General features: G+C 53.7%; 2 protein-coding genes across 4 annotated transcripts; one reads left to right on the forward strand and one right to left on the reverse strand.

Annotated features, from left to right (window-relative positions):
- Positions 1-1,252: 1,252 nt before the first annotated feature.
- ITPA (inosine triphosphatase) lies at positions 1,253-10,983 on the forward strand. Of its 2 annotated transcripts, XM_016212085.2 has the most exons (8): positions 1,253-1,351; positions 3,768-3,825; positions 3,913-3,977; positions 4,566-4,639; positions 5,669-5,700; positions 6,351-6,466; positions 9,209-9,285; positions 10,432-10,983. In XM_016212085.2, the coding sequence occupies exons 1-8, from the start codon at positions 1,286-1,288 to the stop codon at positions 10,568-10,570; spliced, it is 627 nt and encodes a 208-aa protein (XP_016067571.1). In that variant the 5' UTR covers positions 1,253-1,285; the 3' UTR covers positions 10,571-10,983. The 2 variants fall into 2 exon arrangements, with proteins under 2 accessions (XP_016067571.1, XP_016067570.1); XM_016212084.2 differs by lacking the exon at positions 1,253-1,351 and having other exon boundaries at positions 3,657-3,825.
- Positions 10,984-13,111: 2,128 nt separating this feature from the next.
- Positions 13,112-21,319, reverse strand: SLC4A11 (solute carrier family 4 member 11). Of its 2 annotated transcripts, none has more exons than XM_016211944.2 (19): positions 21,274-21,319; positions 18,597-18,749; positions 18,415-18,464; positions 17,887-18,118; positions 17,722-17,803; positions 17,357-17,480; positions 16,776-16,985; positions 16,610-16,703; positions 16,372-16,497; positions 16,179-16,292; positions 15,958-16,090; positions 15,635-15,708; positions 14,997-15,243; positions 14,812-14,918; positions 14,556-14,724; positions 14,287-14,460; positions 13,914-14,109; positions 13,659-13,828; positions 13,112-13,525 (listed from the first exon to the last, which is right to left on the reverse strand). In XM_016211944.2, exons 1-19 carry the CDS (start codon positions 21,302-21,304, stop codon positions 13,462-13,464), a joined length of 2,550 nt encoding a protein of 849 aa, XP_016067430.2. In that variant the 5' UTR covers positions 21,305-21,319; the 3' UTR covers positions 13,112-13,461. The 2 variants fall into 2 exon arrangements, with proteins under 2 accessions (XP_016067430.2, XP_087674702.1); XM_087818576.1 differs by having other exon boundaries at positions 18,597-18,763; positions 21,276-21,313.
- Between the last annotated feature and the right edge of the window lie 1,794 nt (positions 21,320-23,113).

The raw sequence follows: 23,113 nt of genomic DNA on the forward strand, positions 1-23,113 counted from the left end.
AGGGCTACCCACTCCTGGAATCTAACTGAATACTTCCCAAATCAACTCCAAGGAGCTTCACAAATCACATTGTGGAAAGAGTGCTGACTCAGAAACTTCAGGACCTGCCCCAGAACACAGTAATGACTTTTAGCCTGTGTGATACTAACGCTATGGTCATTGAGCAGTTTTTAGAGAGCATGGAATTTTAAATACTACTCCATAAGGACAAATTCTGGGGTCTAAAAAAAAAAAAAATCAAGATTATCAGAGGTCATTAACATTAAGCAAAATAACTCATCCAGGCACTGACAGACCTCCAGAGTACTAGTACTCTTCTGATAGAAGTTGCTTCTCCAGTAGAGGTGGCCCTAAATCTGCCCTTGCTGTTACCCTTAGTTACTGAGTCCCTGGAGGAGGGAGACAGGTGAGCTGCTCAATGGGGGAGTAAGCAGTGGGTTAAGGCCTGTGGCCCAGGTGGGTCTGCTGGGGCACATTCTATTCTTTGCTGTGTTCAGGATGCAAAGATCTGTCTGAGACGTGAATATTGGGAAGGGATGATGAATTTGGGAGGCTAGATGGATGAGGGAATCAAAATACTTAAGTCCCAAGCCTGGAAGATGGGTGGAAAGACCGGGCTTGCTTTAGACTATGCCAAGTTTAAAGTCACAGTCAAGTAGTTCAGGGCTGGCAGACAAGGAGGAGCTCCAGGACCGGGGCTGAAGGTGATGTCAGGATAAAGAACCGGGCTTGGGAGCCCTTGTCCAGAAAGAGACAGTTCCCAGAGGCAGCCTCGCAGGTGCCCGCTTACAAGCGGCCTCGAGGTGGAGAGGAGGGAGCTCTTGGCTTCGCTTGGTGCCCAAGTTTCAGCAAGGGGCGAAAGCGGCGGCGGGCCGCTGGCTGGAATGGTCTCTCCTGGTCCCCGCAGATAGCGTCCTCGGTGGGAGAGACTGACCTCGGAGCGGTCAACCTCCGCTCGGGAAGACCGCTGCTTCGGGGAGCCGGGACCGCGCCACGATCCTCCCTCGTAGCGCGGGCGCCCCGGGCTGCTCATCCGGAGAGGGGGCCCCCTGCTCCCCGGGGACTGAGCAAGGGCTCCGGGCGCCCAGCGCGGCCTTGTCCCCTTTCCCCGTGAGGCCGTGAAGCACTGAGGCTGCCGCCGCTGCCCAGGCGTGCAGCTGGATCTCCGGCCGTCTTCCCCTGAATCACTGGCCGGCCACCCGGCCGCCCCCTTCCGCCGCCAGCCGGAAGTGCGTCTACCCGGAAGAGGGGCTTCCGGTGGGGCTGCGAGGCGCCGGGTATCGCCATGGCGGCCTCCTTGGCCGGGAAGAAGGTCGTGTTTGTTACGGGCAACGCCAAGAAGCTGGAGGAGGTGCTGGCAGGGTGTGGGAGGCCTGCTAGGAGGCGGCTGGGCGGGTGGAGTGTGGCCGGGTAGGCTGTGGACGGGGCGGGGAAGGGGCTTCCAGGCACCGGAAGCACGCGGGAGGAGTCCCGCAGGGGGCGTGGAGGGTCGGCCCCGCGTTTGTGGAGGGGTTTGACCGCGTGGAGTGGGGTGGCCCGGGACACAGGGCTTGTGAGCTTAGAGGTTGTGGGAACCGAAGGAGTGGCGGGGTCCTTAGCACCTCTCCCGAAGGTCGCTGATTGAGCTACACCTCAGAACGGGATCCCGACACCCTTGCTGGATCCGACCCAGACCGCTCTGCTGCGTCACGGGTGGCGGGGGCCGGGCAGGCCGTGGGACAGACATCCAAACTGAGCCGTCCACGTCCTGCCACGGTCCCGAAATGTGGTCCTCAGCCTCCCCCACTATCTTTCCGCATCTTTGAAATGCAGATGCTGAGAGGAGGAGTGAAGGAAGCAGTGGATCCAAAGTTCCTGGCCACAGGCACTCTGTAGCCAGCTGTGAGGATTTTGGGGGTTGATGAAAGGTCTTTGGCTGCAAATAACAGAGACACCAGAGAGCTCATATAAAACACTTCACTCTTCTGGAAGTACAATGTTATGGTGTCCCACAGGACTTGAGGAGTCTCTTGAGGAGCAGTCCTATCCTGGTAGTTCTCTCTAGATGGTCATCCCTTTTCCCCTAGTGGAGGAGGCAGTGAGGCTTCTGCCAGACACTAGCTCTGATTGGTCTTGCTTGGGTCAAGGGTTTGCCCCTGCTTAGTCAGCCATGACCAAGCAGGTGGGGTTGTGTGTGGGAAATCAGGATGACAACCACTAGATATATCTTAGGCACACCAGTGGGGTGCAGTCACAAGGGGACGCTTCATCTGTCCACAGCATAGGGACTGATGATACTTCTGTGCCAGGACAAGGTGACCTCAGGAGCCAGAGCCCTATGCTGATAAAAGATTTGAGATCCTGAGGGCGGACCAGTCAAGCCGACAGGCAGCACCATCCTGAACAGAGCCCTATGCAAGGTGGTGGGTGCCAAACCCCAAAACTAAGCTCAGCCTCTAACTGAGAACATGGCCCTCCCACATTTAGAAGAAGGAGCTGGAGTGGCCAGAGGAGACTCACTGCAGAAAATGAAGGTGACCTAAAACAGGGAGCCTTAACTTCATCATCCCATGGTACCCCATTGGCAGACAGATAAAGCTTCTAGACCCTTTTTTTGGAAAATATTTTTAAATATGCAAAATAAAGTACATAGAATTACAAAGGAAATTATTGAAGTACAGTTCTCAAAATATAAGTATGTGTGATCAGTTACATCTACTTTATTAACATATTAAAGGATTCAATCTAGCAGTGTGTGTAATTAATCATAATTTTAAAATAATGAATATTGGCCCTGGCTGAGTGCAGTTGGTTAGAAGATTATTTAAAACTGATTTTTAAAGAGAGAGGAAGGGAGAGGGGGAGACAAAGAGAAGCATTGATGTGATCACTGCCTCCTGCATGCCCCCTATCAAGGATGGAGCCAGCAACCCAGGCATATGCCCTGACCAGGAATCAAACTAACAACCTTAAAGTGCATGGGAGGATGCCCAACCAACTGACCCACACTGGCCAGGGCAGCATCTGTGATTTTAATAGGTTTAAAGGTCACAGGAGCCATGGCTGGTGTTGCTCAGTGGTTGGAGTGTTGGCCTGCACACCGAAGGGTCATGGGTTTGATTTCCTGTCAAGGGCATGGGTTACAGGTTCGATCCCCGCCCTGCGTCGGGGTGTGTTTGGGAGGCAACCAGTTAATGTGTCTCTTTCACAGAGATGTTTCTCTCTCTCCCCCTCTTTTCCCCTTCTCCCCTTCTTCCCCCTGCCTTCCCTCCCTCCCACTCTCTAAAAATCAGTGGGGAAAAAAAGCAGGTCACAGGAACTTCTAATATTACTTTGGTTTTGTATATTCACAATTGAAAGAGATGCAAAGCTAGGGTTACTGAAAATAAAGAGATATTTTTTAACCAAGCCACCCCAATAAATTCAATAAAAAAAAAATTAATTTAAAAAAAATTGTTTTCTTTTTCCGCCATCCAAGATCACTGGTCTCCTGGATTCTGGGTAACGCCTAATAGAGAATTCCTGGCCTAGGAAAATTGGGAGAGTTTCTGGGAGCATTGAGAAGGGAAGTGGGTGTTTTGGGTGGATGGTAAGCATGAACAGAGACCTGAAGTAGGAGATTGGGGAGACAAGGGAGCTGACCTGCTGGGGTGAGGCTCATGGGCCTGACTTGATAAGCCATAGGGGACTGACAAGAGAGTTAACTGATGAGAATGTTGGATGACAGCTTGTGTAATAATGGGGAATCATTAACAAATGGTGATAAATGTTCTTTCATTTTGGAACAGGTCATTCAGATTCTAGGAGACAAGTTTCCATGTACTTTGGTGGCAAAGAAAATTGACCGTATGTCTCTGTTTTGTTTTATTTTTAAAAGTCAGTTTGATTTCTCTGTCTGCTGGTGACCTGACTCTGTGTCTTTTTCCTCATAAGTGCCAGAGTACCAGGGAGAGCCTGATGAGATTTCCATACAGAAGTGTCAAGAGGCAGCTCGCGAGGTGCTTGCTCTGTGTGGCTCCTGGGGCTCCTGGGGCCTGTGCCTGCTGGGGATGAGTAGAGAACAGTAACATGGGCACAGTTTGTTATGACTCCGGGACCTGCCCAGTCCTAGCTGTTCTGGGTTAGTTCATGTTGACCCTGAAATACTGCCTTTCTCAACTTTAACTGCATAGTATCTCCCCAGACCACCACTTATATACATAATTCTCTCTATAATTCTCAGATACATACATTCCAGCCCCTACATTCTCTTCATACACATCCACCCCTGCACTCATCTCTGTGAGACTGAGAAAGAGCATTTTCTGAAGGGTCAGGCTGCCTGAGTGTGAATCCCATCTTTTCTGTTGCTAGGCCTGGAGCAAGCTTTACAACCTGCCAAGGCTTTGGTGTCCCTGTCTCTAAAAGAAATATAAGAGATTAACCAAGGGCTAATCCCAGTAGCAGATGGATCTCTATATGCTGCTGCTGCAGATCGCAAACCAGCTGTGGGCCTGGCTTCAGCTTGGATGGCCTAGGAATTCAGGCCTGCAGCAGGGCCTGTTGCTGGTGGCAGGTCTCAGGTCTCTCATTTCCTTGTGCTGCAGGTGCAGGGGCCTGTACTGGTGGAGGATACCTGCCTGTGCTTCAATGCCCTTGGGGGCCTCCCTGGCCCCTACATGTGAGTGCTCCCCCACCCCCTTGCAGGGCCCTGCCCACAAAACCATCTGAACTTGGAAATAATTGGTTACCTGATATCTTGGTTCATTCACTGTCTTGGCATCAATACCAGTATTTCCGATTATCCTGAGGAAGGATTAGAGATGGGGGAGAGGCATGCCTTTCTTTTGTAAAGTGTGAGAATGTGACTGTGTAAGTGGAGTTGGGCAAGGGGAACCCACCCACCGAAGAGGTACATTCATGGGCAGATCGATTTCAGGAAAGAAAATAAGGAGGTCAAGATCTGAAAATGGATTTCCTTAAAACTATCCAGTGCCTTGGACCCCTTCAGAAGGTCCTTGTGTATCTCTAGGGTACCAATACCCCAGTTTGAATACCCTTCTCTTTGGTTGGGGGGCAAATGCACAGCAGTGCTGCTGCTGGGTCTTGGATATTTATATATTTAACATTTAGATTGTCAATATGTTTGCCAAGGCAGTAGCACCCATATATACTTACAGTATGCATTGCTCCATATTTTGCAGTGTGGGGAGTGGAAGGTTATCACATGCAGTTTTACTTTACATTTCCTAATTACCGGTAAGCTTGAGGCTTTGTTAAATTGTTGTTCTGCGCATTACCTGTTTGCCTCCAATTTCTTTTTCCTGTTGGATGATTTGTCTTCATTTTGAGTTGAGACTTAAAAATTATTTTTTAAATTGATTTTTAGAGAGAGAGGAAGGGAGACAAGGAGAGAGAGAAACATCAATGTGAGAGAGATACATCTACCTGCTGCCTCTTGCATGCCCCCTACTGGGGATCAAGCCCTCAACCTGGCGTATGCCCTGACAGAACTGAACCTGCAACCTTTCAGTGCACAGATGATGCCCAACCAACTGAACCACACTGGCCAGGGAGAGACATGCCGTTATCTTGCTAGGCCCTTGGCTGTCCAGGTGGCTATAATTCCTCTGGGGTACAACCTAGAGAAGAAAGTGGTTAGAAGATCCATCTTCTCTTGGTGTCTGACTCACCTTTGCTTGTCTTGCAGAAAGTGGTTTCTAGAGAAGTTAAAGCCTGAAGGTATTATCCCCTTTATTTCTTCCTTTAGATCTGTTGGGAATTGAGAATCCGCAGGTGGTCTAAGGGAGGGCCCAACTAGTAACCAGGAATCCCAGGTTCTAGCCCCACCATGGAGCCTCTCCGTTCACCTCAGTTTCTCCATCTATAACCTGCAGCTCACACTTTCCCTGCACACCTGGCTCCCTGGAACACTGAGATGTGGGAGGAGTAGATGGGAAAGGGGTGGTGGGAGCTGTGAATTTGAGGGACAAAGGAACTGCAGTTGATTTTGGCTGAGACTGGCCCTGCTGACTGCTTGCCTGTCCTTGCCCCAGCTGGGGCCTGGCCTGGGGGTTGGGGTCTTCCTCTCTTGGGCCCCAACAATGTATACCCTGTCACTTACAGTTGCAGGCCAGAATGTTCCCTCTTTAGGTGCTTGTAAAAACACTTTATATTAATGAGCATTTAAACATGTACAGTAGTAGAATAGAGTTATGAACCCCATGTCCTCATGACTCAACTTCCAGGTTTATCAGCACAAAGCCTATCTGATGACATGTATAAACTTCCCAGTTTGTCACATGCCCCCCCCCCCCCCCAATCCGGCGCCTCAGGTTGGGGAGTGGGTGCTGGCACAGACTGCGCTGAGCTCTCATTGAACCTGTCCGCAGGTCTCCACCAGCTCCTGGCCGGGTTTGAGGACAAGTCAGCCTATGCGCTCTGCACATTCGCTTTGAGCACTGGCGACCCGAGTGAACCAGTGCGCCTGTTCAGGGGCCGGACTTCGGTGCGTACCCATGCTGACTCCTCCACCTGCCGCCAGAGGGCGCTGCGACTCCAGCCAGCGGCCCAGGGCCTTCTGCTGGGAGGGCACCCAGGCCATAGTTAGTTCCCAGGACCTTGCCCAGATCTGCCCCTGGGCACCACAAGTAGAAGTGCTGTCAATCCTGAAGTCTGTGTGACCCCCTCAGGCTGCTGTTTGAGGGGAACACACAATGGCTCACAACTTTTGAGGCACCGTGCACCTAGAGCTCTGCACTATATGCCTTCCTGAGAAGCAGATATAGAAATAAGAACACAACTCCCAGAGCTACATCTACATCTCAGACTTCTCCAAGTTCTAGTCCCCTTATTCAACTACTGAGGCTTCCCTTGAATATCTCACAGCTTTTCCAACTTTTCATGTTCATATGGAACCTTCCCCCAACTCATTCCTTCCCCAGCTGCCCTTTAACACTTACCTGTGAGGTTCAGCTGCTTCTCACAGGGCCCATACCACCCTCTGAGCTGGCTGCCCCTGGCCCATATATTCCCACTTTATGGCAAGAGTGTGCCTTCTGGCATTTCAGTCCTCTGCTGTATCGCTTCTGCTCAGGATAAAATCCAAGAGTCCCACTGTAGCCCACAAAACCCTATCCCACAGAGAGCCACTAGGGGCCGACCACAGAGGTGTCGTGTTACCCTGCCTGGTTAGATGTGTGTGGTAAAAAAGACATAACAAATTGCCATCTTCACCATTTTTAAGTGTACAGTACAGTAGCGTTAACGATGTGCACACTATTGTGCAGCAGATCTCTAGAATGTTTTCGTCTTACAAAATTGAGACTATACTCATAGAACAACTCCCCTTTTCCCCCCTCCCCCAGCCCCTGGCAACTCAGTTTCTAAGTTTGACAACTTCAGACACCTTATATAAGTGGAATTGTCTTTTTTGTGGCTGGTTGATTTTACTTACTATGATGTCTTCGAGGATCATCCATGTTGTAGCATAGAATTTGATTAGTTTTTAAGACTGAATAATATTCTATTGTATGTATATGCCACATTTTCTTTATCCATTTATCAGTTGAGGGACATTTATTGCTTCCACATTTTGGCTATTGTGAATGATACTGCTACGAACATGGGAATGTTCTCTCAATCAGAAGTTTGAACAACCACAGACCCTGTTGACTGGGCCAGGTTACTGCAGTCCCCACCATTTCCTATTGTCTCCCCAGCTTTGGCTGCTTCATGCACTTTGTTGTTTCCCAGCCCCCATTTTACCCAGGGTGTCCCTGTCTCTTCATGTTCTCACCTGAGGTCTCTGAACCCAATCACAATGTCCTTTCAGCAGTGCCCTTCCCCATCTCAGGGACTTTGGCATTAGCTGTATCCTCCCCCTGAAATGTTCTTTTTTAAATTTATTTTTATTTTAGAAAGAGGAAGGGCGAGAGAGAGAAACATTGATTGGTTGCCTCCAGTACTCACCCTGACTAGGGATCAAACCTGCAACCTGGGCATGTTCCCTGACCAGGAATCAAACCCATGACCTTTTGGTGCATGGACAACATTCCACCTAACTGAGCCACACCGGCCAGGGCTGCCTGGAATGCTCTTGCTCCATCCCTGAGGCCTTCCCAAGTCATTCCATCCTGTTCTTGAGTTCTGCTCCCTGTTTGTTCCCTTTAAGGCACTTGGCATTTGGTAATTTGTTTACTAGTTTGATGCCTGTTTTCTTAAGATCCGTTCTGTGAGGGCGAGGCAAGGCCTGCTGTAACCCCAGTGCTGACAACACTACCTGCCTCACTGCAGATGTTCAAAAAACATGCTACTTGGGTGTGGTTCAGAGTAGTTCAGTAACTGGCCTCAGTCTCCCTATTAGCAGAAGCAGAATTTGTTTTTGGTCTGAATGACTTATGTGGCTAATCCCCATCCTCTACTACCTCTCTTATTTAAATTAGGTTTTTTCTTTTATTACTTTCATGGCAGCATGACATTTCTTCTTCTTTTTTTTTTAATGTCTGTTGATTTCAGAGAGGAAGGGAGAGAGAGAGAGAAAAACATCAATGATGAGAGAGTCATTGATTGGCTGCCTCCTACACGCCCCCGACTGGGGATCGAGCTCACAACCTGGGCATGTGCTGTGACTGGGAATCAAACTGCGATCTCCTGGATCCTAGGTCGATGCTCAGCCACTGAGCCACGCCCTACCAGGCAACATGACATTTCTTGACACCAGGCTACAATTTTTTTCTCTGTAACATTTTTCTGTTGGGATTTGCCTCTTACAGCCAGTATTTATTGAGCTCATTTATATGTTGAACATTGTGCTAAGTAATTTCTATTATGTTATTTCACTTAATTGTTAGAGCCTTCCTTGCATTTTGAGAAATGCAGTAATAGTAGCAGGCATAGGGTTTGTCTGCAAAGTTCAGGGCCCTTAATTTCCTATTAGGAGAAAATGTTTTCTGTCAATTTCTCACAGTTGAATCTCTTCTTTAATAGGTCACAGTTTGTCAAAGCTGTAGAGAGGGAGGGTGGCTCCAGGGATATCAAGTACATGGTTCTTCCCTGTGTGTGAAGGGAGAGCTGTGCACTTTAAGTGTTTAGCAAACATTTGCAGGTATCATGGACTCCTTGAAACCATAAATTTTTAGTAAATAGGGTTTAACCAAATCCATAAACTAAACTCAGGCTGGCTACTGCTTTCCTCCTAGTAAATCTCCTTCATACTCAGTGACATACCTGTCCCCCTTTCCTCTGGCAGGGCCGGATTGTGGCACCGCGAGGCTGCCGGGACTTTGGCTGGGACCCCTGCTTTCAGCCTGATGGATATGAGCAAACGTAAGGAGCCCAGTTTCTTGGGGTCAGGCTAGCCATGGCCTGTGTTGGGTCATCGCCCCACCCGTGTGCAGGCACGCGGATGTGGGTGGAGGCAGGCTCTGAGGGTGCCGTTCCAGCCGAAGGAAACTCTGCTGGGGAGGATGCAAGGAATCTGGGTGGCCCAGTCCACAGTGGAGGAGGCAGCCAGGCGTAGCTGGGAGACCTGGGCTTGGGCGCCAGCTCACAGCAGAGTAGCTGTGTGACTTGAGTGGCTTCCCCTCTCTGATTTTGGCTTGTTATGCATATACTTGACAGTTTTGGGGTATGGTCTTCGTACTCCCCCCATCTAGTTTTGAAAAATATTAACACTTTTGCAGCCGTTGGTGGGCATCACATTAAACCCCCACAGTGCTGAGTGTTCTCAGTATTTCATACTGATTTCCTCATTTACATGGGACGGGTTGGCCATTATTGGAGTCAGGCTTTCCAGGCTGGAGGGGCCCTTAGGGAGCATAGCTTGAGGCCTCCCAATAGCCAGACAGGGCTGAGGGCAACATGAAAGAGCACTGCCCAAGAATGCTCTTTGGAGACAGAAATGTTCTGCATCTGCGCTATCCAGTCCAGTAGCAATTAGCCACAAGTGGCTGTGGAGCATTTAAATGTGGCTAGGGCGCCTGAGGAACCAGAATTCTTTTTATCCAGTTGTAATTGGTTTAAATTTAAATGACCACATATGTCTAAGGGCCACGTACTGGACAGCACAGATCTGAAGCCCACCGTTGGGGTGTGGGATTCTCACCTCACTGGAGTCCTGGCATGGAGGACAGGCCCCTGGCCAGCTGCCCCCCACCCCCCACAGCGCACTAGAGGAGACTGCTGTGTTTGCTGTCAGGCCCCACTGCTTCCTGTCAACAGATGACAAAGCTGATCAAACATGCAGCTCATCCCGGTCCCCAGCTTCCCTTAATGACTTGGGGACACTGGAGCAAGTTAATATCCTTCCACATTCATCAATACGGGTTTCAACCACAATAGGGGAATTTAAGACGTTCTGATTTTTACAAAATTAACTGGCTGCCAGGAGCTGGTGGCCCTGGGGGCTCTTTGAGCTTTAGGCCTTGAAACGGGGTTGAGAGTGTACACTCTGCCTGATCTGTCCTCCCTTAGGTACGCAGAGATGCCCAAAGCTGAGAAGAATGCCATCTCCCATCGCTCTCGGGCCCTGCGTGAGCTGCAGGAGTACTTTGGCAGCCTGACTTCTGGGACCGGTGATGAGCATGCTCGCCCAGGATCTGGGGAGGGCTAGCCTGCAAACTCCATCAGGCAGGCAACCCCTGCCCCCCCTCCCCCCACCAAATATGTCCTTCAGGGTTACTACTTCCTGGGGGTGTTGAGATTTGACAGCCCCACCAGACCAGCCTCACCAGTCTGGAGAAGCAGGTGGCTCTGCTTGGAGGAACTTGGGCAAGAGACACCATTTTCTTACTCTTGGGTATTCAGTGGTCTCTCCTACAGCCTTCAGGCCTTAGATCCTGAAAGGACCTTGGGTGTTAAACGGGCCTTGGCAGGATTGAGGGTTTGGGGGAAAATCACATCAACAGTCTTAGTGTTTTTTAAATGTGGCAAATAAAAATTCTGAAAGACACTCTAAGATAAACTGGATGTATCTACTTTCAAACCTGCTCTGGGCAGGTGTCTGTCTCCTGAGTCCCTTTTGGCAGAAGCAAGAAACCTCAGGTGGTTGGGAGGGGCATTGTTGGGACAAGGGCAGCTGTGTCCAGGGTGTTCACATGCCGTTGCTAACTGAAGTGTTACATGTTTCCTTTTGTTCTTCAAGTCTTAGATCAAGGGCTGACCTTTTCCATGCCACATCTATGTTGCTCACCCACCCACCTGGTCTCCATGGTGTTTGCTGGGGTGGGGCTAGGCTGAGAGGATGTCTAGTGCTTTTGCTTTGTGGGGTTATACATTAGAGCAGCTTAAATGTTGGCTTATGATTATAATGCCAAGTTCATTTTTACAGCAGGGACAGGGATGGTGTCCTTGACCCCAGTTGGGTTGACATGCCCTATTCAGCCTGGGCCTCCAAGCGCCTCAGGAGGCCTGGCTCAGCGGCCCCAGACCCTCACTGTGCCCTAGTGAAGCCATTCTCTGGGAGGGACTTGGGGGACCAGGGATGTCTCCCTTGTCTTTCCTGCAGGTGTTTGGTGAGGAGGAGGTGTCCAACCCTGAGGATGTTCAGAAAAGTCTGCTGTGAGCAGCAGGCCAGGGTAGGAGCAGGGGGGCCACAGACAGTGTCCTTAGTGCTGGTGGGTCACTCCCAGGCTGTGGCTTCTGCTCACAGCCAGCCCTGGAGAATATCCCCTCCAGGCCCTGTTCTTCAGTTCTGACAGTATGGCCTGGGGTCTGGGTTTAACCCTTGTTTCTTCCCCTTGTGCCTGTTGCTGAGGCTTTTACATTGACCTTTTGCCCCCATCTTGCCTGCAAGGCCCCGCTGGATTGTTTCCCCAGGAAGTGCCAGTGGCAGAACTCCTCCGAGCTGTCTCCTTGGTGGCAGGTGATGTTCAACTGGGGGCCTGCCTGCTCCTCACCTGGTGATTCTGGACATGACCCCACCGTCAGGGGATACCCAGGCTACTGGGGAGGGGGCCCCAAAGGCTCATGTACCATGTGGGTTGGGCAGGGATGCAGTTTGGTACAAGGCACCCCTATATGTTACTTGGCTGCTTCCCAGAGTTCTGTCCTGGCACACAGTACACTTTCTGTCCCCCTTTTAACTTTAGCGACTCATTCCCCACAAACAGCATTGCTCGGGTAGAGGGTGAGGTGTCTTGATTGTGCCAGTCTCCACACCCTGTATCAGTGCACAAGGGCCCCCCCATCTCCCACTCAGTCATCCATACATCCTTCTGATTTTTGCCAGTCTACCAAGCAGAAGGTGCCACCTTGCTGTTGGGTTGCATTTCTCATTTCTGAGGTATTTGAGCATCTACAGCCATCCCTGTTACCATTTGGGGCCCCCTTCCCGTTCACAGCCTTTGCCTCTTTTCTATCAGTCACCGTCTTTGTGTTGGTTTGCAAGAATGCTTTGTATATCTAGATCTTAGTCCTGTTTTGGTTTTAGATGTAGCAAATGTCTTCTCGTCTGTTCCCTTGGTCTTTGGTGTATCTGTCAAATCAAAGTTCTAAAAGGTGATACGATGGAGTGTCTGCGAACCAGGTGCTCTGCCTCCCACTGCTGCTGCTCCCAAGTACATACAGATCTGTGGTCCCTGCTTCCCACTGCCACTGCCATGGACCCTGGCCAACCACCAAATGACCAAGCCAGAAACATGGCACCTTCTCCCCTCCATCAAACCAATCCCCACCATCTGGTTTCTTCTACTTCCCTTCATCCCCACTAGCACTGTCCTGGTGCAGGATGTAGCCCCTGCCCCACCCCACACCCTGTACCTATAAATTCTAGAATCTACCCAGCAGACCAGGTAGTTCAAAACTGCCAGTTTGACCCACACATGCCTGTTTTCAATCTCAGATCAGGCTGAGAGCTAGGGCCCTTTGCTGTCAGCCCTGCTGATCTCCCCACACCAGTCATTCTCTTCACTGACCCCAAGCCCTCTCCTCAGGGTCCTTGCACATTCTGTTCCCAGACACTTCCCCTGGATCTTCCACGTCTCCCTGCTGGGCCAGCATCTACTGTGCGGAGTTGGAGATGACAGCACACAAAAGGCACTCAACACACATGAATCCCTTTACTCCCCTGCCCTAGGGCCCTCAGGTGGCCTTCGGAAGCTGGGGCAGGGCTACCAGGATGGAGATAGCACATAGAAGCATTGAAACAGGAGCTTTATTCTCTAATGTGCATACAACAAATTCCTTACACAATCAAGGAAATGGTTTCTCTTTCAGGCATCTCTTTTATCAAAAGAAAATCCATCCTGCTTAGTCCCACCCTGGGCAGAAACTGCCCTGAGCAGTGTTTTGACCCAAAGCAAAAGGCAATGGGAAGTGCAGGCACACACCACGGAACCCCCACAATGCACAGACGCCCTAGGCCTGTTGGGACAGCTGTGGGGGGACGCAGCATAGAGCAGCACTCCAAGACACCCACTCCTCCCCATGCAAAACCACAGCCAGGCTAGGAAGACCAGGAGGGACCAATGAACGGGGTACGGCCAGGGCCTGCCAGTCAGCGGCTCAGTGCTCAGCATCCATGGCGTCCAAGTATTTGGCTTCAATGATTCGGGGCAGCAGCTTGTAGCTGGCGGGAGGGGAGGGGACAGGTAGAAAGATGATGAATATTGAGTCAGGGAGAAGGCAGAGGGTAACCATCCCAGCACCCCCGCCTCTTCCACCCTGCTGGCCCCACCTGCCCTCTGCCCAACCTCCCCTACCGGATGGGTATCATGACAATCATGATGAGGGGGAAGATCATCTTCATGTAGGGCAGGGGACTCATGCCAAAGGCACAGAGCAGCAGCAGCTGCAGGACCTGCAGGCCGGTGAAGTAGTGTATCTTCCTCTGAGGCACCCTCCGGATATAATGGGTGGGTGGGTACGAGGCCTGTGGGCGGTAGGGACCAGGTGTGGGCAGGTCTGGTGCTGCTTTATCTCCCTCCCACACCCCTCGCTCAGGGCCAGATGCTCACCTGGTCCTTGAGCAGCAGGGCCAAACGCTCAAAGAGCTGGTTGGCGTCAATGGAGGTGAGGGCAATGTAGAGAAAGAGGCTGTAGAGCACGGGCTTGGGGATCCACTGCAGCGGGAAGGGCAGCAACAGGAGGGAGAAGCCCACTAGGATGCTGGAGCCCAGGGTGGTCAGCCGCGTCTCCTTCACCTTCATGATCCTGCATGGCCCAGAGCACTGGATCACCTCCAGCCCCTGTCCACGGGGCTATGCCCCATCTCCGGTCATGTGGCTCCCGGGCCAGGGCACTTCAGGGCCACATCCCTCCCAGGGCTACCCCACCTTAGGGCCCACACGATTCTTGCCTCAGGCCTCAAGGTGCCACTCTCACACTCACGTCTCATAAATGTGCCCATTTTCCACACGCTCCTCCACCAGAGCCAGTGCCCGCACATGCAATGGGGAGTGGGGGTAGGCAGCATGGATCCAGGGCATCCCAAACAGAGACAGCCCCGTGTTGATGATGGCAATGAGCAGGAGGTCCCAGTGGTAGGCTGTGCCCTTCACTAGTCTGCAGCAGACAGGCAGGGACATGTGGATAGAGCCCCTCTGGCTCCTTGGAGGGTGGGGCACCCTGCTCAGCCCTCCCTACCCAGCCCTGTGCACCTGTTCTCTGGTGAGTTAGTCAAGGCAGCTACCAGGTTCTGCTCGATGAAAAAAAGCATGGAGAGCAGGAAGCCGAGGCCCATGGCACTGGCGATGGCCCTCAGGGACAGCGAGTGCATCTCAGCTATCTTAAACAGGCTGTTACTGGGGTTGTAGTGGAATTTGCTCACTGCAGCAAGATATAGACCCCTGCTCCAGTCTGAAGCTACATGGGAGCACCCCACCCCACCCCCATTCTGGTCCAGTCCCAACTCACTCTTAATTTCCTGGAAGCAATAGGAGGAAATGAGGGAGAAGGTGAGTACGGAGATGGGCAGGGCACAGTCTGACAGGATCTCCCGCATGTAGGGGTGCAGGTAGGGGCTGGGGACACAGGTGGGTGTATCAGCATGGTCCAGGGGCTTGTGTCCCCTTCCCCTACCCTCCAGGCTGCCCCCTTACCTCTTCCTGAACTGGTAGAGGGTGTAGCCCAGCCAGAGCGTGCCCAGCATGATAAAGAGGCTGAGCACGGCAGTATCCCGTCTTGGGTGCTCAGTGGCAGAGCCACCGCCCACTGAGGGCGGGCTGGCCAGGAGGCTGGTGTTGAGGGCAGTGTGCAGGCTGGTGTTGAGGCTGGTGCCTAGGTTCAGCAGGTTCACCACGGAATTTTCACCTAAGCTGTGGTTCCCATAGTAGTACTTCTGGAAGACTGTGGATACAGGCCAACAGGCCTCAGCCATCTGGGTTTTGGGAGACTGGGGCCCAGCTTCCTCTCGGATGGGGGCTGGAGGGGCCCTGACGGGAGAAGGGGCATCTGGGAGGAGTGGGAGGAAGCTGGCCTCCATCAGCTAGAACCCATCTACCACCACTCCCACCCTATACCGTTGCCCCTCTGCCCTGTCTGATAGCATATCACGCCTCTGATCCTGCCTGGGGCAGCTCTGTCACCCTCCAGCACATGAGGCTGCTGCTCCCCAGAGCACCCTGGAGCATGAGAATGACTTTAGCTGGCATGCTACTTGACTGCCCTGGCCACAGCCCATAAACCCCATCTTCACTCAGACCCCTCTGCAGCAAGTGGCCACTGGCTAAATACTCACTTTTGACCATGCCCTTGACAGCATCCAGCATGAATGTGATGGAAATGAACAAGGCAATGATCTCTTCAGTTGACCTGCCAGGGGATGATATGCCCCATGAGATGAGGGTGAGCTGTTGTCGGGGGGAGGCCTCCCTGAGCCTCGGAGTGGCCCCCCGCCTCCTGCTGCCATGAAGAGAACCAGTCCCAGGTTGTCCCCTTGGGGATATCTCATCCCTTCTAGGGTTAAGGACCTCAGAGGCTAGCATGGAGGCTGACCCAGATCCCTGGCCTTAGTCTCCCTCCTGCTCAAAGGCCCCAGCAGTTCAGGGAAGGCCCTGTCACCTCTTGAAAAGACTCATGATCAGGCTGAGGTTGAAGAGGGCATAAAGTGCAAGGAAGAAACTGTTCCACAGGCCCGTCCATGCATAGAAGGTGTTGAAGTCCAGACTGTAGTCGTCACAGATGCCACGGATCACTGTAGGCAGCAGGACGGGTGGGCAGTCAGAACTGGGCTGGGGCCAGGGACCATAGGCACCATCTCCCTACCGCAATCCCCACTGCACCGTGAATGTAGAGGGCCAGGGGCGCAGTTGTTAGCAGCACCACCAGCGGCTGCCCAGAGAAGAGCGCATATAAGAGGCTTCCGATGCTCTGCCCAGCCATGGTCTTCTGCACATCTGAGGAAGTGGAGTGGTCAGGCGGGCCCCACAATCCTGGGCCCCATCCAGCACTCCCCACTGACCTCCTGTCCCTCACCGATGGCCCCATCAGTGTTCTCATCGTTGAGGGACCCGAAAGCGATCGTGGGCAGGAGGCAGGCGAAGTAGAGGAACAGGGTGGTGGTGATGTACTTGCCCACAGACCTGTTTTTCCCAATAATGCCTAGGAATTGGGGGCAGGACAGAGTGTGTTGGGGATGCTGGATAGGCACACATGTTGCCCTGTGGTCTGAACCACACAGGCCGAGCTCCAGGGGGAACACAGGAGCACATACCATCAGTGAAGTCCAGTGGGTACACGGGGAACCTGCGGGCGAAGTCCTCCCGGATGCCTTTCCCCACAGGGAAGAAATCTTTGCGCTGCAGGAGCTATAGCAGGGTGCCTATTAGCTCTGCGCCCCTGCTCCGCACCACCCACCTAGGCCCACCTCGCCCCCATACCTGCTGGAACTTTTGGATGTGGCTGGACATTATGCTGTATCTCTTTATGCTTGGAAGCTGGCTCACCATGGTGAGCAGCTGTCTCTGATGTACCAGGGCCTCCTTAAATTCTTCCTCTGTGCGGGTCTTCAGAAGCTTCTGGCGGAAGGTGATATCCAAGAACATGGTGGCAAAGGTGCGCCCCACCTCCGTCGCAGTCTTGGTGCTTTTCTGTGGGTGGGAAATGGGGGAATCACATCTGTAAATCATTGTCAGCCAAGTAGAAGAAGGGTTATGTCAGGGCAGGCCAAAGAAAGGCCCCCATGTTTGAATAATAATTTTCAGAAGTATCTCTTTTCAGTTAGGAAGGAAATACAATCTTTTGGGCAATCTCTGGGGAAGTTAGGGCTTGATGAGGACCTAGCAGGATGCTACAGAAACCCAGGAGGGCTGAGATGAAGGGACAAGGTGGGAATAAGACCTTCAGAGGCCAGGACTGTGGGGTACTCCAGCACATGGAAGAGATGCCCCCAAGAAGACAGCAAGGTAACCTGGAGCCCTCCTCCCCCAGGAAAGGAAACCACCCCAAGACCTCTCCTCACCATCTTGGGTGGGGCCAGCACCAGGATGACGAACCGCACCTCACAGGAATTCTCCCCCCAGTTCTGTGGGCGAACCAGGCGGCTGATGCACACATGCCGCTTCTGTAGGGACCTGGAGGTGCAACTGGCAGGGATGGGAGGGCACAAAGCACACAGTTGCCACCACTGGTTGGGGGAGCCCACCCAAGAGTACCCAGCTTTGACCCCAGTGACTTCTGTTATGGACTAAAAAAGACGACCAAATGGGATGGGAGTGTTCACACCCTCTCCCCCTAAACTGGGTGGGCCAACCTCTGCAGGGACATAGGATACCTGGCTCCAAGGTGACATGTAGGGAGGCCCAATGTGGTGGCCTGGAAACTCACATGATGCAGAGCCATGACTGCTGGTATTGTACCCCTGTGACTGTGGCAGTGACTCCTTGGATAGTATCTGACAGCAGGTGAACTGAGGACAGAGTGGAGGGCGAGAGGAGGGTCAGCTGGCCCACCTCCCTGGCCTCCCTGCCCAGGAGGGGTGGCGGGCCTTACCTTTACCCTCCAAGGGGGTCCCAGCATCAGTGAAGAGCATAGCCATGAGCAGGTCCAAGTTGCACTCAGGCTCAACGTTGTGGGGGTCGTGGGCTATGCGGAGCACCATGGCCCGCAGTGCGTTATCCAGGGAGGTGGCTGTCTCATTCAGGATGATGCTGGCTCGTGCCAGGAAGCCATCTAGGTCCCTGTGTGCGCGGATCTCTTCCTGGAAGTTCTTTAACTTCAGGTACTGTGGGGATCCCACATAGACCCAGGAGTGAGATCTGCTGTCACTACCTGGCCTCACCTCCATGGTGGCCCCTGGCTGCCCTTTCCCACCAGGACCAACAGCCCCTTCCAGAAGGGAAGACCATAGCAGATCAGCCCTGGGCTAGTGCGAGATCCCTGTGTAGTGCGAGAGGGGAGCAGCGTAAGCTATCTCAGGATAGAATGAGATAGGTAGGGCCTGTGGGCAAAGCAGCCACCTCCAGCCCCAACTAGTGGCCCAGGAACCAATGTCTCCTGTCCTGCGGATGGGCCACTCACCTTGCGGGAGGTGTGGAGGAGCCCACAGCCACCAGGCAATTCATCCTCAGCTAGAAGAGAGGGAGAGGTCTCAGGGTGTCAAGCCACCTCTTCAGGTCTCTCTTGGTGGACTGAGGCCATACCTGCCTAGTCCTCAGTCCCCTTTCCTCCCCCCCAGTCTGTCCCTGCTACAACCACCATACCAGCCTGGGTGGGCTGCACCTCGAGGTTGACGTTGACAAAGAAACGGATGCTCTCGCCAGACACAATGGAGGAGTTGACCGTGTCGAAGGCCTCTTCCCCCAGGCTCTCCTCATGGGTTTCAGAGGCATCATCTGTGTCACACTTGAGGTAGCCTGGAGACCCAACCACCACCGAGAAAGAGACACCCCCAGAGGGCCTGGCCGTCAGCACTATACCCCAGGAGGGTCTTCAAGACCAAGGAGCAAGGTCCCTGGGCTGTCCCACTTGGTGCACTCTCCATGAGTGGTCGGGGAGGCCTCTCATAGGCCAAGAGGGCAGCGTCAGGCCCGGGCAGACAGAGTATATAGTCTTGGCCCCATGCCCCTCAGAGTATAGCATCTGGCGAAGCCCCCACCGAACAACTTTCATCAACGTTCCTCAGCTACAGGAACTAGGGCCTTGTACTGTTCTGACCCACACACATCCCTGAGCCAGAAAAAAATATGTTCATTCTACAAACTTTGAGCCAGGAACGTGGTGTAATGACATAGGACTCCCTAACCCTGCCCTCTCAGAACCTCCAGGTTACAGGGCTCACACCTGCCTCACCTGCCTGGCTACTCAGATGAGATCCAAGGGAAGCCAGAGCCACCGCAGTATCTATTCCCTCCTCCCCCACTTCACTGTACAGGGTCTTAGGGCGCCCCCTCCCAGGTAGGGCCTACGGGCAAAGCATCAAGGCTGACAGACACAGTCCAGACATCAAACAAGACTGAGGAAGCAGGAGAGCCAGAGAAACAGAGCCAGGGACTGACAGGGGATAGGGCTTGCAGGTGGAGGCCTCATCTCAGCCTTGTCCCCATCCCCATGGTGGGAGAGGGGCATGCTGTGGCACCTTGGGACTCCCCGAGCACAGAGCCCTTGGTCTGTCTCAGTTCCTGCAGCTGCCCCACAACACAGGCTCCCTTCTGTAGGAAGGTTTCCCTGTGAGATGCAAATGTTCTCATTTCCCCCAAGCCCTACTGGGGCTCCCCACAGCCTCTGGGATCAGTCTGAGGCAACCCTGCTACCCCAGTGCTGACCCTTGGCCCCTCAGACCCAGTCCCACTCCCCACCTTGATCTCCTAGTTGGCTAGTACCCCAGCCATGCCAGCTCCTGTCCTCCGAGTAGAAGGCCCAGAGAGCCTTCTTCAAGACTCACAGAACCCTTCTCCTCTGGCAAGTCCTCCTAGGGCCCTGCCTTACTCTTGGCCCAGCTGGCACCTCTTCCTGACTATGGGTCCCCTATGGCTCACCACTTGTGGCTGAGGAAAGGGGCCCTTGTAGCCTAGACCCCACCAATGCCTAACACCTGTGCAGGGACAGGGAAGGGTCAGCCTACACCTGCCAGGCAGTGACTCACCCTGACTCACTTCCACTCTTGCTTGCTGGTTTCCTCTGCACATCCCAGGCTCTGTCCCCCCATGTCATCCTGTGCTCAGCCTGGGCCCTTCCTGGACAGGAGGTGCTAGGCTTCCCCTGTCAAGGCCCCCATGGACTGATGAACCCTAGCCCCAGGTCTGCACTGCACCTAGAGCCCAGAGCAAAGCTATTAGGTCAAAGGGTGTTCTTCTGACTTATCATGGAGCTCATGTCTACGAAAAACTTCTTCCTCTCCAATTCTAGGCCTGCTTTGCTTTGACAACCTGGTTCTCCAGGCTCAACCTGTCCCAGCCACCCCTGTCACCCAAAGCACCCACTATTCCCCTGTGCTGCCCCTCACACTGCCCTTCTCCCAGCACCTGCCCAGCTGGCACTACCAGGTCCCTGTAAAGCTCCTGGGATGCCATGTTCCCTCCTCCATCCTATAGCCCAGCCACATACCTAACCTGCCTGCCAGCAGCCTGGCACATGCAGTTGTCATGCCCTAGGGACCCTGGGTAAGAGCACATCAACAATCTGTCCAAGCACTGTCCCACTAGACACCCTCTGATGGCCACACCAGCTCCTGGCACAGGAGAGGCAGCCCAGAGCCAGCCCAGAGACATGGTGAAGGGAGAATTAGACTGGAGCTAGCAGAGAATGCAGAAGCAGAGTTACTTTAGAGGGACAATGGTAGCTCCTCCTTCACAGGGCTGGGCAAGGACATAGGGATGTGGGCATCCAAATACTTGGCCTAAGGCTGGTCAGATAACCAGAACATTGTAAAAGTTACAGAAATCACCAGACGGTCTACATAGCCTAGGAGAGGGAGCAGTCTGCCCTCCCAGGTCCACAGGACCATAGCACCACCAGAGACCTGCCAGTGTCCAGGGCAGTTTCAGCTACCTCTCTGACCACAGCACAACCTCCTGAAGGGTAGAATTCAAAGGCATCCCAACACCAGCAGAGGACTACAGACAGGTGGCCAATGCCACGGGCACTTAGGTAGGTGGACTAGCTCACTTAGAGACTTTTTAAAATATATATATACCTGTATTGATTTCAGAGAGAGAAAGGAAGAGGGAAAGAGAGAAACATCAATGATAAGAATCATTGATCGGCTGCCTCCTGCAGGCCCCCTCCAGGGGTCGAGCCCACAACCTGGGCATGTGCCCTGACTGGGAATTGAACCGCGATCTCCTGCATCCTAGGTCCTCAGACTGAGCCACGCTGGGCTCCTCTAGAGACTTTTGACTAAGAGCTCTCTATGCCACACCCACACCTGAGTGTACTCACCTGCGTCCTCAAGGTCTTTATTCTGGGACATGATGGAAGAGTTTTCTGCAAGGGAAGCCAAAGAACTTTTAGCAGCTCCAAGAACCAGCCCTGGACAGTCTCTGGTGCCCATCTGCCCCACCCCACACCAACCCTGCTAATTTTCTTAGCCTTCCCAGAGACCCAAACAAGGCCAACCTCAGAGAAAAAGGAGCAGAGAGTACTAGGGAGGGCCCTCTTGAGGAGCCAGAGGAAGTCAAGTCTGTTATTCTTTAGCCCATCTACTAGGGGCTGCCCAGGTGAGAAAGCAGAGATGTTCTCAGCATGTGCTCTCCAAGAATAATTAACAATACCCAGGGAGGAAATGGATTCACTGGTTGTGCCGCTCCTCCGCTGACTGGCCTGGTGGAAGGTCATCTCCACCCTCCCTGGAGAAGCCGACCACCTTCTCTGGCCACTCTTTCGCTGCCAAGCCTGAAAGCTGGGCTGGGGCCCTGCTGCCGACACATTTCTCCAGCTACTCTCACGTGGGTCCTGGCGGCCACCAGTACCCATCACACGTGCAGCCGCACTCTCACGTGGGTCCTGGCGGCCACCAGTACCCATCATACGTGTAGCGGCACTCTCACGTCGGTCCTGGCGGCCACCAGTACCCATCATACGTGTAGCGGCACTCTCACGTCGGTCCTGGCGGCCACCAGCACCCATCATACGTGTAGCCGCACTCTCACGTCGGTCCTGGCGGCCACCAGTACCCATCATACGTGTAGCGGCACTCTCAGATAGGTCCTGGCGGCCACCAGCACCCATCATACGTGTAGCCGCACTCTCACGTCGGTCCTGGCGGCCACCAGTACCCATCATACGTGTAGCCGCACTCTCAGATAGGTCCTGGCGGGCACTAACACCCATGACACGTGCAGCCGCACTCTCAAGTCGGTCCTGGCGGCCACCAGCACCCATCATACGTGTAGCCGCACTCTCAGATAGGTCCTGGCGGCCACCAACACCCATTACACGTGTAGCCGCACTCTCACGTGGGTCCTGGAGAGGATCAGCACCCATCACACGTGCAGCCGGGCTCTCACGTCGGTCCTGGAGACCATCAGCACCCATCACACGTGCAGCCGCACTCTCACGTCGGTCCTGGAGACCATCAGCACCCATCACACGTGCAGCCGCACTCTCACGTGGGTCCTGGAGAGGATCAGCACCCATCACACGTGCAGCCGGGCTCTCACGTCGGTCCTGGAGACCATCAGCACCCATCACACGTGCAGCCGCACTCTCACGTCGGTCCTGGCGGCCACCAACACCCATCACACGTGCAGCCGCACTCTCACGTCGGTCCTGGCGGCCATCAACACCCATCACACGTGCAGCCGCCCCAACTTCAGGCGCCCGCGGGTGCTACACGAAACCGAAGGGGCAACGGCCTCCTCCCCTGGCGCCACCACCCACGTCCCGGGCCTCCTGGGAGGCAGAGCCGTTGGTCCTCAAGGGGGATGGGAAGGGGGCGCTGTGCGCGCTCCTCACGCCGGGCCCCGGATGGGCCCAGCAGTTTGTGCCGCGCTGTGGGAGGAAGGAAGCCACAGGAGGGATCGCGTGCACGAGCTCTGGACTCGGGGACTCTGGGGGTCGGGGGTGGGGGTCAGGATGCCGACAGGCGAGCAGGGCGGGAACCGGCTGCATCCAGAGCGAGGAGCAGGGCAGTGAAGCTAGCAGCCGAGACCGCAGGAATGAGCAGAGGAGGGTGACCAAGGTCGGAAAGGGCGGCGACGGCGCACACCCTACTCTTGTCCGGGGCGCCCCACGTGCAAATACATGTCGGACAACCCCCGGGCTGGCCCTGGGGTGTCCC

This window comes from Miniopterus natalensis, chromosome 7 (genome assembly GCF_054644295.1).
Source record: "Miniopterus natalensis isolate mMinNat1 chromosome 7, mMinNat1.hap1, whole genome shotgun sequence".
Classification (NCBI taxonomy): Eukaryota; Metazoa; Chordata; class Mammalia; order Chiroptera; family Miniopteridae; genus Miniopterus; species Miniopterus natalensis.

Coding starts and splice junctions, on each gene's coding strand:
- SLC4A11 (XM_087818576.1), bottom strand. CDS start 21,304: ATGTCCCAGAATAAAGACCTTGAGGACGC. Junction 15,709..15,957: donor ATCATGAGTCTTTTCAAGAG/GTGACAGGGCCT, acceptor ATCCCCTGGCAG/GTCAACTGAAGAGATCATTG. Junction 15,244..15,634: donor TGTCAAGGGCATGGTCAAAA/GTGAGTATTTAG, acceptor CTGTATCCACAG/TCTTCCAGAAGTACTACTAT.
- ITPA (XM_016212084.2), top strand. CDS start 3,687: ATGAGAATGTTGGATGACAGCTTGTGTAATAATGGGGAATCATTAACA. Junction 4,640..5,668: donor GGCCTCCCTGGCCCCTACAT/GTGAGTGCTCCC, acceptor CTTGTCTTGCAG/AAAGTGGTTTCTAGAGAAGT. Junction 6,467..9,208: donor TGTTCAGGGGCCGGACTTCG/GTGCGTACCCAT, acceptor TTCCTCTGGCAG/GGCCGGATTGTGGCACCGCG.